Here is a 17,049-nt window from a genome sequence, read left to right on the forward strand (position 1 = left end):
CCCCCTACTTATTGAACATAGAAGAAGTCAGAGAAAGATTCCTCAGTTGGGACACAGAGAAAAAAAAAACCTTTTAATGGTAATAGGAGATTTGAAATGACATTCCAGGGATCTGATTTCAGAAAAAAGACATGTTTTGTTGATGTGGACCATTTGCACATTACAATCATTCTTGCATTGCCTTGCTAAATATAATTATAGACTTCTTTTGTTTACCACACAATCACTTTCCTCTCAGGAACAGAAACCTAATATGACACTATTCCACTCTTATCTTGTAGGATTTCCATATGAAAAAGTGGTGCAAAGAGTCCTGTATCTACAAGTTTTGGACTATGATCGATTTAGCCGTAATGATCCTATTGGAGAAGTATCAATCCCTCTGAACAAAATAGACTTAACACAGATGCAGACCTTCTGGAAAGAGCTGAAACCGTGCAGTGATGGCAGTGTAATATATCATTTTTTAACAGTGTTTTCTGTCTGTTATACAGTGATCATTACTTTATTTTATGTACTTTATGAAAGTTTTCATATGCAAAGCAGGCCAGCTGTTATAGAAAGCTTCATTTTTTCTAACCCTTCACTCCTGTGCCAGCGTTTCAACTTATCCCCTGAACAGTTGGGTATGTGTCTTGTATAATCAACAGTGGTGTGTGCTACTGGGGTTCACTGGGTCTCACTACAACTTAACCACATTTAAAATAATGGATAACTGACTTGTACGATAAGTGTTTTGGCCAATGACATGATCACAGAGGCAATACAGGATAAAATATCAAAAAGAACAAAGCTGATATGCTCAGTTACACTCCTAAGTAGACAGTAATGCTGTGGCATCCATCCCCATTAATAGAGAAGAGAAAAACCTGGAAACACCACCAAAAGGTTGATGTTCCAAACAAAGCAGGGGAAGGGGGATGCTGTGATGCTAGAATAAAGGAAATGTCAAGCAAAAGATACGGATGTGTAGATAAAAATATCAAAATGTATTAATATATTTTAAGTTAAAAAGATTTGCATAACAAAAAAGGTTCACAAAATGATAAAATATCAAAGTATCTTTGCTGCAGCTCAGTGTAATGCAGAGCTCAGTGCCTAGGTCCGAAACTATAGCTAGCTGTTGTTTCTTCTGCCTATAGTAGCCTACGTGCCCTGAAGGCAAGCTGGCCTACTGGTACTTGGTTGCCTCCAGGCCTTGGAACACAATGCTACAGTTCCTAGCCCCTGACATTGGGACTGAGCAACTGGGACAAAGAAGGTTACATGTGGTCAGGGAGTAGACAGCAAATGGTACCTGAAACCTGGGACAGTCCAAGGTCAGGGCAGGTGGCGGGCTAGCATAGTCAGAAAACAGATCCAAGATCAGGGCTGGTAGCAAGCAAGTGTAGTCCTGTTCACAATCCAAGGTCAAGTTTAGAGCACAAACCAAGAGTAATCTGGGTACAAGGCAAAGGTCTCCAACAACGGAATTTAAAGATCAAGCAGGGAAACACACAGGGAGCCAGGAAACTAGCACTGTTACACGCCCCCCAAATATTACCATGGGTAGTCATGGACTCCTTGAAGACCTGTATTTGTTTGCTGAAGAACGGTGTCTAAACTGTCTTGCCAGGTCCAAGAGTTATCTCTATACCATCCAACTATTGCTTCAGAACTAGGCATCAGGCTGTGCAGTACACTCAGACTGTTGTTTGCAGTAAGGCTTTATTTTCACTTTGTTTTTATTGTGGATATGCAGATTTGCTGTAGAATACAAATATATTCAGTTAATCTCCGTTCCAAATAAAGCTACGAGCATATTTAAAAGGGAAACTAAGGTTTGTTTTCATATGAAGGGGGTTAGGAGGGCCTTGACCATAAAAGCCTACAATCTATTAGGGTGGGGCAAGTGGTACAAAAGGTAATAACTGTGACGGATAAGCTGATGGAAGAAATAAACGTTTAGTTGTTAGGTGGAAGCAAGATAAGCTTCCCTGAAGAGATGAGTTTTCAGGGATTGGCTGTGGACAGGTGCACAGAGGTGAGGAAAGGTGGACAGAGAAGGACATAGCTGGAGAGATTGAATTAGAGAGTTCTAGAGGATTGGAGAGGCTCTGGTGACATCCTTGAGGCGAGCATGGGAGGAAGAGCCAAAAAATCTAGAGAGTGGGAGGTCTTGCGAGGAGCAGAGAGGATGTTTTGGGTGATATTTTGAGACAAGGTTGGTTATGTAGCATGGGGAAGAAATATAAATGGCTTTTTACGTTGTTAGTATTTTGAATGTAATTCATTGGGCAATTGGAAGCCAATGGAGGTATTGGCAGAGAGTGGCGGACACTGAGCAGTTTGTAAGGTGGATGGATCTAGCAGCAGCCTCCATGGTAGACTGAAGGGGGAATAGCCTGCGTAGAGGTAGGTCTATGAGGAGGGAATTTCAGTAGTCAAGGTGAGAGTTAACAAGGGAATGAATGAGTAGCTTGGTGGTTTTATTAGCTAAGGGGTGTTTTTTAGAGATATCACGTAGGTGAGGCTACAAGCTTTTGACAGTGATTGGATTTGGGGCTGAAATGACAGGTCAGAGTCTAGGATTACACCTTGTACCCTGGCATGAAGGGAGGGACTGATAGTTTTATTATTGATCTTGATGGAAAAGTCATGGAGGAGGGCATGAGCAGGAGGGGAATATTATGAAGTCAGATTTAGAAAGATTTTGTTTGAGGAAGTGGTGTGACATTCAAGCTGATATGATAGTTAGTAATGCGAGAAGAGACTGAAGGATTGAGGTAAGGAGTAGTGAGATAGATTTGGGTGTCAGAGATGGGAGCAGTGGGGGGGTTATTAATAGGGATGATCGAACTTTTGAAAAGTTCGGTTCGACCAGAACACCCGAACTTCACGAAAGTTCGGTTCGGATTTCAGAACCCCATTGAAATCAATGGGACCCGAACTTCTGTAATCAAAAAACACCATTTTTAAGCCCTAAAACCCAATAAATGCCCCTAAAAAGTGCCTAGGGTTCTGGGTCATGCCCCAGGGACTATTAATCACACAAAAAAAAGTTCTTAAAAATTGTCATTTTTGATAAAAAAGCCAATTATTGAAAAATTAAAAAAAAAAAAAAGAGATTTTTTTGATTTTTACTTTGGATTTAGTATCTGGGGGGTCTAAAAGGTGTGCATGTGAAGTTTCAGCTCTGTAGCATGTCCAGAACCATGAAAAAAAAAAAGATAATTTTTCAGTAGAACAGGGATGTGGTTCGGGAGCCTCCTTTAACTTTAACACCTATATGATCTTTTTTTCTGGTTCTGGACATGCTACAGAGCTGAAACTTCACAGGTACACCTTTTAGACCCCCCAGACACAAAATCGCACAAAAAAAGTTCTTAAAAATTGTCATTTTTGATAAAAAAGCCAATTATTGAAAAATTAAAAAAAAAAAAAAAAAAAGAGATTTTTTGATTTTTACTTTGGATTTAGTATCTGGGGGGTCTAAAAGGTGTGCATGTGAAGTTTCAGGTCTGTAGCATGTCCAGAACCCCCCAAAAATTAGCATTTTCTTATAATTTTTATTAGAACAGGAATACGGCTTCTCTACGGCGCTTTTTCTTGCATTTATCGGGCATTTTTGGAGGCAGGCATGACTTTTTTTGGATTTAGTGTCTGGGGGGTCTAAAAAGTGTACCTGTGAAGTTTCAGCTCTGTAGCATGTCCAGAACCAGAAAAAAAGATAATTTTTCAGTAGAGCAGGGATGGTGGGACCCCTCTTTTACACTTATATGATCTTTTTTTGGGGTTCTGGACATGCTACAGAGCTGAAACTTCACAGGTACACCTTTTAGACCCCCCAGACACAAAATCACACAAAAAAAGTTCTTAAAAATTGTCATTTTTGATAAAAAAGCCAATTATTGAAAAATTAAAAAAAAAAAAAAAAAAAAAAGAGATTTTTTGATTTTTACTTTGGATTTAGTATCTGGGGGGTCTAAAAGGTGTGCATGTGAAGTTTCAGGTCTGTAGCATGTCCAGAACCAGAAAAAAAAAGATCGTTTGTATTAGAAAACTTTAAGCACAGGAATATGGCTTCTCTGCTGTAACACCTTGCCGGTTTAATAGCAGGCATTTTTTTGGGTTCTTTGCAGTCAGGAAAAACATCTGAACTTGTGTATAGTAGTACTGTGCACAAGTTCTGATGTTTTGCCTGCCTCCAAAATTCCCCAAAAAATGCCAGCAAAAACACACCTGGGCATTTTTTTTTTTTGACGCTAGCGTTTTTTTTTGGCATTTTTTGGGGTTCTTTTGAGGCAGGCAAAACATCTGAACATGTGTATAGGGGGGATATATAGACATATATGTCTGAATATATACCCCTAGACATATATAGGTGTGATAGTAGCAGAAATATATTACTGTAAATGATTTCATTAGCGCAAGCATTTATTTCTGCTACTATCACACCTATATATGTCTAGGGGTATATATTCAGACATATATGTCTATATATACCCCCTATACACATATTCAGATGTCATGTCTGACATCAAACATGTCCTCAAAAAAGCACTGGCAGTGGCAGCCCCTGCAGCATTAAAAAATGCTTGCTGGTGAGAAGCCACATTCCTGTCCCGAAGCAGAGAAATGATCATTTCTCTATAGCGGTCACCCTGCTATGGAAGGGTTTTGTCACCCTGCCATAGCAGTCACTGTCAGTTAACCCTACACTACACTACGGTCCCCTGACACTTAACACTTTCCCTACAGAAACTAAATTTTTGAAGCTAACTTAAGTGTAAAGGAGCACTCTAACTACACTAGATATCCCTTTCCTCACACTAAAAATAGCTAAATGACACTTTTAAAGTAAAATTAACAGAACTGCTTCCACTCTCTTCCATGTCCAGTATAACAATGCTGGGAATATGGCGGGGGCGATCTTATATACTGGGGGGCGTATTCACTAATGATTGGTCTAGGGACCCCCTAGTCACTCCAATCACATTCCTAGCATTCTTCTGCCCACTCAATTGGCTTTTGCTAATGGTTCTGGTCCAATCACGGGCTTTTAAAGCCCATTTCCTGAAGCATTGCATTTTGGGCGGTTCTGGTTGCAGAATTCCGAACTTTTTGGGCAAAAAGTTCTAAATTCGGCCGAACCTCGAACACCCAATGTTCGGGCCGAACCGATGGTGGACCCGAACCGTTCGATCATCCCTAGTTATTAAGTGACTCAGGGAGGAAGAGTTTACATAGAGTTGGGAAGGGGTCCAAAACCTACATGAAAAAATATGCACATTAAAGTATTTTCATACATTGGCAAGGCGACAGTGTCTTTTTACATCTCATTATTGATTGTTAAGAATGTGCAAAATTTGAAGGGTTTAATTTACCAAAACTAGAGAGTTCAAAATCTGGTGAAGCTCACCATAGAAACCAATAAGCTTCAATTTTTTTTTTTTTTTTTAAGTTTAATCGAACAAGCTGATTGGCTACCATGTATAGCTGCACCAGATTTTGCACTTTCTAGTTTTATTAAATCAACCCCTAAGTGTCCATAGTCTTGAAACAGGTGCACTTTAAGTGTTCGGGTCTGTTTTATTGTCAGGTATAAGCTAAAGGTTAGTGGCAGTTAGGGGACATTTGTTACTCCTCTTTTTTTTTTTTTTCACCAAAAGCCATAAATGCCGGTGCGGTCAATAAAAACTAACATGCCTTATATTTTTAAATTGAAGCTCACCCTGATTTACTGTCCATAAAGATTATAAACATTCTGTTAAGATTTATGTATGAAAATATCTGTTACAGAGTATTTTTGCATGATTGATCAGGCTGTTGCAGATGGGGACATTTGCATATGTTAATATTTGTATTGCTAAGCATAAGCCTCATTTAATGGTAACATTGCAAGTAGCTGATTCACTCATCAAGCGAGATTTGGAGAATATGTGCATAATTAGGATCATAACATGTGAATATTCTTCCCTGACTGTGACTGGCAGAAGGGGGGGACAGCTTGACAATCAAACCTTCTTCTCTTTGTGAATGGTGACAGCATTAGTCTCACTTCATTCTACATCGGCTGCTCAGAGTGTTCATGAGTGTGTGTGTTTCAAGATTAGGGAGTTATTCAATATGGACTATGGACTTTCAAGGTTACCTCCTCTTTATCCTGGTGTACAGTAAGTTTATAAATTATTCAATATGATACTTTTTTCAGAACCAAACAAAGAAGTTGCTACTTGCTAGTGTGAGGTGATCATCATATCTAATGATTTGCCTTCATTTACAGTTATAATAGGACTAGAGAGGGGCAAATCAATTTGAGAATCAGGTAAATATGAGACAGCTTATTGTATGTAGTGAGTTACAGATTTTGCAATTCTTCTGAACAGGTGTGTGCAGATTTGTTTAGTTTATGAAGAATCAAACAATTAATGAATCCTGATGATCTGAGTTACAGGATTCTCTGCAGATTGGATAGATCTGCATGCCCATTTTTACTGATACAATATTTTTTATTGAAACATAAGAAAAAGTACAGCCATAATATTCCCACGCAGTGGATATGAGCTATAGAAACAATGTAGAACAACATGAAAAAACACAAAAAGGATGTGCCATGAGGTGAAAACTATCAAATAACAATAACCCTCCGACCAAGGTTGGGGGTCAACACAGGGTGCTGAGGTGGGTGTGGGGACTGGACCAGTCCACCTAAAATTGGGATGAACAAAACCTAAACTGAGCACAAAAAATATATATATATATATATATATATATATATATATAAGAAAAATAAATAATTTGGTAAAAGGATGATAAAAGGGAGGAGGACAAGGTAATGAGGTGAATAATAAAAGAAGAAAGGAAACATGGCAGCACAAGAAAAGGGGAGAAAAGTGCAGAAAATAGGAGAAAAAGTTCTCCCAGGCTGGGAGGTGGAAGAGATTAAATAGAGAAGCCCAGGCTGGTCAAGTGCAAGGTTGGAAGAGTGTAAGACCAACACAGGGCCCACACCTTGAAAAACCTAGCATGGAAATCGTGGAGGATACTGATCATCTTTTCATTGATCATAGGGGTTGTTAGGATTCTCTTCACCTCTGCAAATGAAACAGATGGATTTTCCAGGCCCTAGCTATTACACATTTGGCTGCAATAAATAAGTAGGTGGCCAATTTCTGCTAGTAGGAAAAAAGGCCCTGGATCGGACAGTATAGCGATGCTAATTTAGCAACCTTGCGGGTAGGTACATGGAAGAGAGTGAACAAAGACCCTTGACCAAAATCAAACTAGGCAGGGGCAGGACCACGAGATATGAATTTTGTCTCCTTGTTTAGCACATCCCCGGGAAACATCTATTACTATAAGATGGGTTCGAATTGGCAATGCAGGCTGGGACCCAGTAACAGCAGAGGAGGACCTTATAAGCTGCCTCCAGGTGTGTCCATATTAAAGGAGCACTTTGCTATACTGGACCAGGCTTTGCTCCAATCTCCCAGATCAATAGGGGACAGGTCTTGCTCTATAGGATAGAGAAGCTGGGGCACCGCTAGTGTTGAGGGAAGAATATGTCATAGAGATGGTGCCAGGAGCTCCTGGTGAGTGCAAGCAAATGTGTTTGAAGGCTGTTGATAGGGGAAAGTATTGTCTCATCTGAGGGAGGTTATCCAGTGTCGCAATTAAATATAGCAGAAAAATTCAACCAAAGGAGCCTTATGGGTCTCTTAGATTAAAGACCATAAAAAGATGGTGCGAAATCCAAGGAAATGTCGAACCTGAAAGAACATATAGACGGACCACTATGAGAAAACTCGTGATTGTTCCAGGCCTGGTGGAAACATGGGGCTCTCCAAGAGAGGGAGGAGAGGGGGAAACAGACATGAGCCTGCCAGAGAATAATCCTGAGACCCAAAGCTTCAGGCTATGTGGCATTAAAGGACTGAAAGAAAAGTGGCGCATTTTATGGGGGAGCCACATTAGGGCGGAGATGGGGACTTGCGCACAGTTGGGATCTGCAAAAGAACCCCAAGTTGGATATCAATCGTAGCCTGGAGCACAGTGAGCTGGGAGATTTCTGCTGCCAGGTAGTATTTCGCCGTGTTTGTAACACCAAGTCCCTGGCAACCTGGGTGCTCATAAGCCCAGATAAAGTAAAGAAGTTTGTTCTGAAGAAGACGTAGATAAAATGCGGGGACTCGAACTGGGAGGGTCCAAAAGAAATATAAAATCTTTGGGAGGATGGTCATATCAACTTCATGGATGTGGCCAATCCAAGATAGGGTGGGAAATCGCCAAGATGTCATGAGTGTTGTGATGGCGCGAAAGAGAAGGTAAAAGTTGGCGAATAAGAGGGAGGAATATGAGGGAGTCAGCTTACCCAAGTAGTCCAAAGAGGAACAGCGATACAGGAAGGTTGATTGGAGGAGCAAGCCAGAGATTCTGAGAGGGTGATGTTTAGGGTGGTTGTTTTGTATGGATTAATTTGGAGCTCGGAAATGGTGGCAAAGCGGGTCAAGAGGGACTGTAGATTGGGCAAGGAGACAATCAGGTTGATAAGGGTCATAAGGGCGTCGTCTGCTAACATATTTACTTTATAGCATTTGTCTGCATAGGGGATTCTATTTATGTTGGAATCAGCTATAAGAGCAATGCCCAAAGGCTCGAGTACAAGAATAAAGAGGAAGAGGGACAGGGGGCACCCTTGCCTCATTCCTCTAAAGATGTGAAATGAGGGTGAAAGGCAGCCAGCATAGCAAATGGTGGCAGAAGAAGACGAGTAAAAGCTGCCAACCATGTGAGAATCGAGTCCCCGAAGCCCCAGTGCTATAGCACATATTGCAGGTAGTCCCACGAGAGGGAATAGAAAGCTTCATATATATTAGGCGAGAGGAGGAATCTAGGGATTTTGCGATGGTGCAGCAGAGTAATCAAGTGGATCACTTTTTGGACATTGTGCCCCACCAGACTGCCAGGCATGAAGCCAACCTGATCTCTATAGATCGCGGAGTGCAGATATTTATTGATACAAGAACATCATACACACAAGGGAATTATAGAAATGTGTGCCCGTAGAGAGTCAACGGAAGGTGTGATGGACGCAGGTATCAGATCCCTGCCCTTCTCACTAACTCGTGACAAAGGACCAGCCAATTTCACACTCTGCCGTCACTTACGTAACAATGCCACTCTCAGCTGCACCCTGCGCAAAGATTTTCCAGCTTGCTGGACCACAATCTAGGTGCCAGTAGACTAAGAGTGATTGTCACCGGGCTAATTAAGCAATTAACCCTTTCAATGCCACCACCTCTGCGTTATTATGAGCCCAGAGGAAGCTCGTAATTTTAGAAATACCAATTATGATTTTAGAATAATCGTCTGTAACACACACTGTCACCACAGACAGGAATGTTAATAGGATTTATTCTATACAGTAGCACTCTTCAAGAGACAGGTTCTTTGTTAGCTTGCATTAAGAGCTTAGGGACAAGGTTAACACTTTTCAAAATAAAGTTCAATAATGAAAAGGTCAAAGTTGGTGCAAATAAAATATTTACAGAAAAAAGGTGGTTCAAAGAAATAGAGACACAATTCAGCCATTAGAAAAATAAGGTAGAATTGAGAAGTAAGAATACTTCAATGTCCTGGGTGTTATCACTGGTTAGGAGTCTGCCTTTTTTCTCTGGGATAAAATGGGATAAAATGGGTGTTGACAGATGCCCCAGACCAATTAAAATGGGGTGGCAATGGGCTGTCCTGGGGTTTTATGACCGTATCAGGACCCTCCTCTTTGGACAGATTTATACCACTATTCATATCTTGAAATATGTATTGGTTACATTCTTTCAACTGATAGTTTATCATTCAGCATGTCATTTCGCATCCAGGGATACCAAACGTCAGATAATCTTGTCACCAGTGGAAGTTCTGGCAGCTATCTTCTATTCTATATGTGATAGAGCAGTCATGCATGGTCTTAATTCAATCAGTATGACATGTCTCATCCAAATATATATACTTCTTGTTAATGTGTCATGTTCCTGTCTGTATTTATGAATCATGTGTGTATTTGTCAAGTTTTTAATGAGCAGCTGGTTGAGTGCTATTTACGACTCAGTTCTGGTCATCCTTAATGGATTTGTTCAAAGTTTTACGACATGCCTGTTTTGGAAGAAACAACATCCTGCCGGAACTCAATTAGTGGTTTTAGGTCTCTGAGTTGAGATAACGGTTCTTTTGAAGTGTAAAGCCTATGCATTCCATGAGTTAACTGAGGTGGGGGGGGGGAGAGAATATCACTGCATGTATAACTGTTCTGCCTGTAATGGCTGACTTGTAATGCCTGAACAACATGGCTGCTTGCGGCAGCTTTTTGTATATGCAGTGCAGGATATCATTACAGTAGGCAGTACTCCCTGCTTCAAACTGTTAAAGTAGGTTGTTAGGTGGGGGAGCAGAAGAGAAGAGAATTTGCGGTAGTACAGGCCAGAAAAGCCATCTTGACCCGGGGCCTTCAAAAGTTGAATGCCCTTGATGGCCCCAGGCCACCTCAAGTTTGGAGACATCAGAATTAAGAGCTGTTTGGGCCACTGAGATAAGTGGAGGAAGGTTGTGACAGACCCAACCAGGACAGAGGCTTTTGGAGAGGACTAGGGGCTCCTAACCACTGAAAATGGCTCATGGAGAGAGCAGATCATTCTCTAATGATGGACAGCCACTTAATGAACGCTGACAATAACTCTTCCCTTCTGGATTGGATGGAAAGATGTAATATTAATCTTGTACAGGGAATGGTCAGAGGGAATATGGTGGCTCTCCTGCAGACTGGGTTGGAGAGGCTTCTTCACTTGGGTCAGAAATGCTTATCAACAATATCTCTTAAGAGATCTATGAAGATAAATAATTCCACTGTATCAGACTGCTGGAATATCATTTGTTATCTGATAAACTTGTCTAGTGGACAGATTATACCAGTTAAAGCCCAACCTAAAGACAGAATGTGTAATGTACTTTGTGTATCCAGGGATGTAGGAGCTGGACAGCCTGGGATCCCTGATTAATCAAAGCATTGTGTGGGTGGGCAATGAGTCACCTAGGTGGCTAGTTGTTTCTTAGTTCATGTTAATGAGATCACTGTCAGCTATTAGATGCTAAAGGTGGATTAGCATCATGTTTATGTTGGCTAAATCTTAGATGTGCTAATTGCTTAGGATAACATGGTCAAGCTTTTATGTAATTTTGTGTGGTATATAAATTCTCTGTGAGTTTCCAATATAGAGTTCCAGTTTGCATATAAGTGATTTGTCAACTAGTCTTGGATGGTCAGCTATAATATCTGGTTCCTATGTCCAGACTGGAGGAAGCTATATCTTGTCAAGAAGTACCCAAGCTGAGTGCTGGACGGTTCCGTCACAGAGGTGAAGGTCTCTATGAGGTGCTGATGGAGCAAAGACAAACAAGTTTGTGGACGGGACCTGCCAGATTAAGCTTCCTGGCCAACATTGTGTTAGGCCTTTTCACACCAAAACAAAATTTGTCCTTGGCCCGAAGTAGGGTCTTCCTAGCCCTGTCAGAGGTCAGTAAATCCAGTTCAGCAGCAGTAGTGTTGATGACCTTCTTGTTTGCGGGTGTGGGGTGAGATTTCCACGTCGCATCGGCGGACGCCAGGTGAGCAGTAAGCTCCTGGATCCTCTGTTCCCTTTTGAGGTTTCGGGAAGAGGCAAGCTGTATACAATGTCCCCGCATGGTAACTTTAAGAGCTTCCTGTAGGGAGCTCGTTGAAGTCACAGAGCCCACATTATCCCAAAAAAGTTTTGAAGGCGGGAAGGAATGTCAAGGAATGCGTACTCGGATGTGAGGAGAGAGTCATTAAGTCGCCACAGAAAGGTAGAGCAAGTCAGGCCAGTGAGCGTGAGCAAGAAATCAATAGGATCCTGATCTGACCATAGAGAAGTAGGATCAAAATTTTATGTTTATTGTAGATAAAGCATAAAGGGGTAAAGACATGGTTGATCCTGCAGAAGCTACCACGTGAATTGGAATGAAAGGTAAAATCATGGTCGCAGGGATGGTGCTCCCCCCATGTGTCTACTAAACCATGGGACTGTAAAAGGGATCTCATTTGCTCTTCCACAATTGGATCATGGGAGGGTAAGGCTCCTTGTGCATACCTCCTATCCGCCGATAGGAGTCTAGGGCCACCACGTTCGTATCTTACATTAAGATAAGTGTTCCAGAGCAGTGCTAGGAGACCACGTTGAGGAGATGGGAGAAAAATTTGTGTTGGAAGAGGTTAGGGGCATAATAGACAACTAAGGTTACCTCCTGACCATTTAGGGAGCCCTGGGGCAAAAAGTATCAACTGGTGGGGTCTGTGATTCATTTGTTACATTTGAACAAAAGGTTGCACCAAAAGGCGATCAGGACTCTTCTATGTATTTTAGTAACAGAGGCTAAATAAAAGGTAGAAAAAAGGGGGGAGAGATATTTTGGGGCAAAGGGGGAAGAAAACCTGTTTCTTTGTAAGCATACTGCATCAATGTGACTTGATTTTATCTAGTGAAATACTTTTGAACATTTCACCTAAGAATAAAACCCCTAAATATTGTGAGTAGGTGGAGTTGGGGCCATGACAGGAAGACGAAGGTATGTAAACGAGGGAAAGTCTCGGCAAATAAATAAGAGGGGGCGGGAGAGATAAGCATACACCCTGGGGGGGGGGGGGGATCAACAGTGATAGCAAATGTGATGCAACTTACTGGCAGAGCAAGGTGGACCAACAAGCCTGGCCACGATGTTCATTATAAACGTTGGCATTAATAAAATAACATCAAAGCTCATGACAGCCTAAAATTACATCAACTCAATAATAAACCTATTAAGGGTTGGGTAATCATGTGAAATCCTGGACCAGGTGGAACATAAGGTCCATCGGGGTGTTACCTAGGAGTCAGTCCCCGCCTGCATCCACTGGAGGGGACAGATCTCACAGACAGCCCAAAAGAGATTTGTACAATAAGTGTTGAGCAGAATGTAAATCGTCCGCAAGGCTCACAGGCAGTGGCCCAGTTGGAAACACATTGGGGAAAAGGGTAAGGGAGGGTGAGGAAGGGAAGGGGTGGGGAGTGAGGAGGGTGAAAAGAACATGGGAGCCCAACATGCGAGCCCCCTTTTGACTACACATTCAAAACAAGACCCATGGGGAGGGAGGAGGGGAATTCTGAACACTGCACAAAGGGAGGGGACTATTGCATCAATGGTGCAGTTTGAGACATTACAAGCAATCCTGCAGCGTTAAGGACCAGGAGGTGGGGAGTGAGGTTCTAACAATTTTGGAGAGAATAGAAAAATACACTTTGTAAGCATAAAATAACACTAAGGTCCAAGAAGCAAGGGGAATAACCCAAAATGGAAGTAGGAAGGTCGTGTGGCTAGCTTGGTTGTTGTGGTCGAAAGCTCTGCTTGCAACATGGACATGGAAGCAGACACGGAAGCGGGCTAGAAGATCGGCATCGCGCAGCATCGGCTACTGATGTGGGGCCGCTTCAGGGTCATCGATCACCGCAGGGAGGCTGTTTCGGGTCCTCGGAGAGAGTCTGAGAGCGGGGATCCGGTTTGAGGCCGGGCCTTCAAAGATGGGTCCGGCAGTAAGGCCTCGGCCAGGTCCTGGTCTGCAGATTTGGCGCCGAATGTTCAGGTGGACATCGTCCTCTTCCCTATAAGGTCCATGAGAGCTATAAGGGGCCTGAGAGATGTGGAAGGAGCTGAGAATACCCTCTTGGTGAGTAATGAGTAAATAAAGAGGCCGATGTGTCTGGACACAGACGAGCAGGATTACAGTGCGCCCATCTTGGTTCACTGCTCACTAGCGCCCTTCATTTTTTCTTGTTCAAACTTTTTATTGAAGGGCTAACTTACATGCCTCTGGGAAAATGTACATAAGTGTCACAAGGGAAATCATAACCCCACACAGAGGGAGTTTACAGCATCAAAGAGAGAAAAAAAGTAGCAAATACAAGTTTTGCATCAAAAAGTGCCCAGGGGTCTTGAAACAAGGCAATATACTCTAACTTGAGAGAGAATGTAACAGAAGATAAAGTATTAGGATATAAACAATGGTAGCCAGGTGTCCTACCTCAGCCATAGCTCCAGGTTTCAACTAGGAATCAGGAGAGTGTGTAGTTGGGGGAGGGAAAAGAAATAAAGAAAAAGAGAGAGAGAGTGAGGTATTAAGGTGAGGTCTCAGGGGTTTTAGTGACAGCAGCACTACAAGAGTTTGTGATAAGTAGAATGTTCATTCATGTCAGGGCTCTATAAGAGAGTTGTCAAAGTTTGGGGACAGGAAATTGTTGACCCAAGAGTACCAGATTTTTCTACAACTCTTGGCTTAATCCTGATGGATTGCTTTGGGGTGAGGTTACAAAGGGTAGGCATTTTTCAAGATCGTAGTATTGTTTGTTTAGCAGCAGAAGTGACTTGAAAGGGGAGTCGGCATTGGGATCTGGTCAGTTCCAGTGGATTACTATTTAACAAGGCAATCTGAGGGTCTGGTTGCATATCTGTATTGAGCCGTTTGGTAAGGATTTAAAATACTTCAGCCCAGAAGGACTGCACCACAGGGCAGGTCCACCAGATGTGCAGATATAAACCATACTCCCCACAGCCTCTAAAACAACCTGGTGGGTAACCAGGGACATACTTTGCTATCCTTCACAGCACTAGGTACCACATGAACAATACTTTATTGACCCTTTCTATTGTTTAAATATTTTGGGATGACTTCGGAGTTGCTAGCCAAATATCCATCCAGTCTTTAAGCATAAGGTCCAAAGATAGGTCTGTTATCAATCAGTCCACGTAGGTGGGGGTAGAGAGCTTTGGGTTGGACAACAGGGCTACATTAGGTTTGGAGATTACCCCCAATGTACTATTCATTCACTGACATGTACTAAGAGATATGTAATGATTCACAAATCGATCGATGTACAGTCTATGTAATAGTTACATTGAGCCGTAATCTTATCCACCACTTGAAGAAAGGTTTAGACTATAATTTGCTTTGGATTATTACCGAAAATAGAGATTGTATTGCATTAATATATATATAGTGGTAGCACAGCAGAATAATATTATTCTCTATATGAAGGAAGGTATCACTGTTGGTTCAATTGTAAGGTGAAATATGACAGCCTGCTAAGTAATATTGCACCAGAATAAAATTACCAGGAACGCTATGTCTCTTACCTCCAGGCAATTTAATACACTCATAAAAAATTATTATGATTAGAATAACGAGTCTTGAAGCAGGATTCATAAGAGACCAAAGGATGAAACCCAGTAATCAAGCTTCGAAAGGGTGATGACATTAAGCCACTGAACATCAGAACAGGGCAGATCTCACAGTTGTTTAGGTGACAAAGATCATGGAGATTAAAAGTAATATGGGATTATTCACATGTTCAACTCTGTAAAGTGGGGGATTTGATACTGAGGGTTAGCATAGTCATGGTATTATTCAGCTGGAGGTTAACTGAGAAAACATAGAGGAGAGATAGTTAGGAACACAATATTGTACCTTGTAAGTACTTAGAGAAAAAATAAATAGGTAACAGTCCATCCAGTAAACTTTTTGCTTTTAATACATAAACTAGAATATATTATCAGTAATCTCTCCTGTATGCGTTGGTAACAGTATCTGGACAACAGACCAAAAATATACATAGCTCCCAACTGTCCCTGATTTTGAGGAAATGTCCCTGATTTGAAACAAATTCCTTCTGTCTATTTCTCTCCCTCATTTGTTCCTCATTTTGGTCTGATCTATATAGTTGTATATGAAATGCACTATTTATCTTTCAAAAAGTGTTTCACAGTGCTAAACCTTTCATCCAATTTCTAAATTGCTGCATTTGTAAATTTCAAAAGCTAGTATAAAGAAATAGTAGTGGTAGTAGCACTTGTGGGTTTAACTAATAATGTTTTTGTTTAATTCTCCTTTAACCTTCTTAGGGCTCTTTCACACGGGCGATCAGTTTTTATTCTCCGCTCCGGTCCTTTTTTTTTTTTTCACGGAGCGGATGACACTTGTGTCATCCGCTCCGTATGTCCACATATCATCCCATCCGTTTGCGGATGATATACGGACATAATGTAAGTCTATGGGCATTGCGGATGTCAGCGGATGACACCGCTGACATCCCATTTTGCTTCCTTTACGTTTTTTGAACGGAGGAAAAATAGGGTTCTGTTCCGTTCCAAAAAACTGAACAGAACTGAAAGGAAGAAAATCGGATGTCAGCGGATGGTATTCCGCAATGCCATTGACTTACATTATGTCCGTAAATCATCCGCAAAAAAATAGGATGATTTGCGGACATACGGAGCGCCCGTGTGAAAGGGCCCTTAGCTGTATTCCCGAGCGTGGCTCGGGGTTAAATTTTAGAGCAAAAAGCGGTAACCCTGAGCCACACTCGGGGTACCGCCAGAAGCATCGCTGGATCCTGAAAGCAGGGTTACTTACCTTGTCACCGGGATCCAGCGATGTGTCCCGGCGGTGTCTGGTGGTGGTTCTTCCTCCCGATCCTCTCTGTGCCCGGCTTCCGTCTACTGCGACGTGACGTTCGCAGGGGGGTGAAACCGGCGGCAAATTCAAATGTAAAACACACCAAACACACTGATACAATGCAAAATAAAAAAAAATCACATTAGTTTGCCCCCCAGTGCCCTTTCCTGCAGTTTTACTGTACTTTTTATGTATATATATATATATATATGTATATACGTGTATATATATATATATATATATATATATATATATATGTATGTATATATATATATATATACATATGTGTATATATATATATATATATATATATATATATATATATATATATATGTAATATATAGTTTTTTATTATATTATAATTTATGATTTTGTGTTTCAAACTTTATCATACCCGAGATGTTATAAAGAAGAACGCACAGTAAAAAAAATATCATATGTAAATAGTTGGTTTGGGCTGCTGATTCTTAAGAATTACATGCAAAATAATGGTACCGCTTTCAGCACCTAAAATC

General features: G+C 41.4%; 1 protein-coding gene across 3 annotated transcripts in view; it reads left to right on the plus strand.

Annotated features, from left to right (window-relative positions):
* SYT7 (synaptotagmin 7) overlaps positions 1-17,049 on the plus strand; it is a 584,377-nt gene that overhangs the window by 539,634 nt on the left and 27,694 nt on the right. For all 3 annotated transcript variants that reach the window (XM_082269832.1, XM_082269833.1, XM_082269834.1), the window contains one exon: positions 282-451. In XM_082269832.1, the coding sequence (XP_082125958.1) occupies positions 282-451 (170 nt within the window). The remainder of the gene's footprint in view (positions 1-281; positions 452-17,049) is intronic.

Source organism: Pelophylax lessonae, assembly GCF_965119305.1.
Source record: "Pelophylax lessonae genome assembly, chromosome: 10".
Classification (NCBI taxonomy): domain Eukaryota; kingdom Metazoa; phylum Chordata; class Amphibia; order Anura; family Ranidae; genus Pelophylax; species Pelophylax lessonae.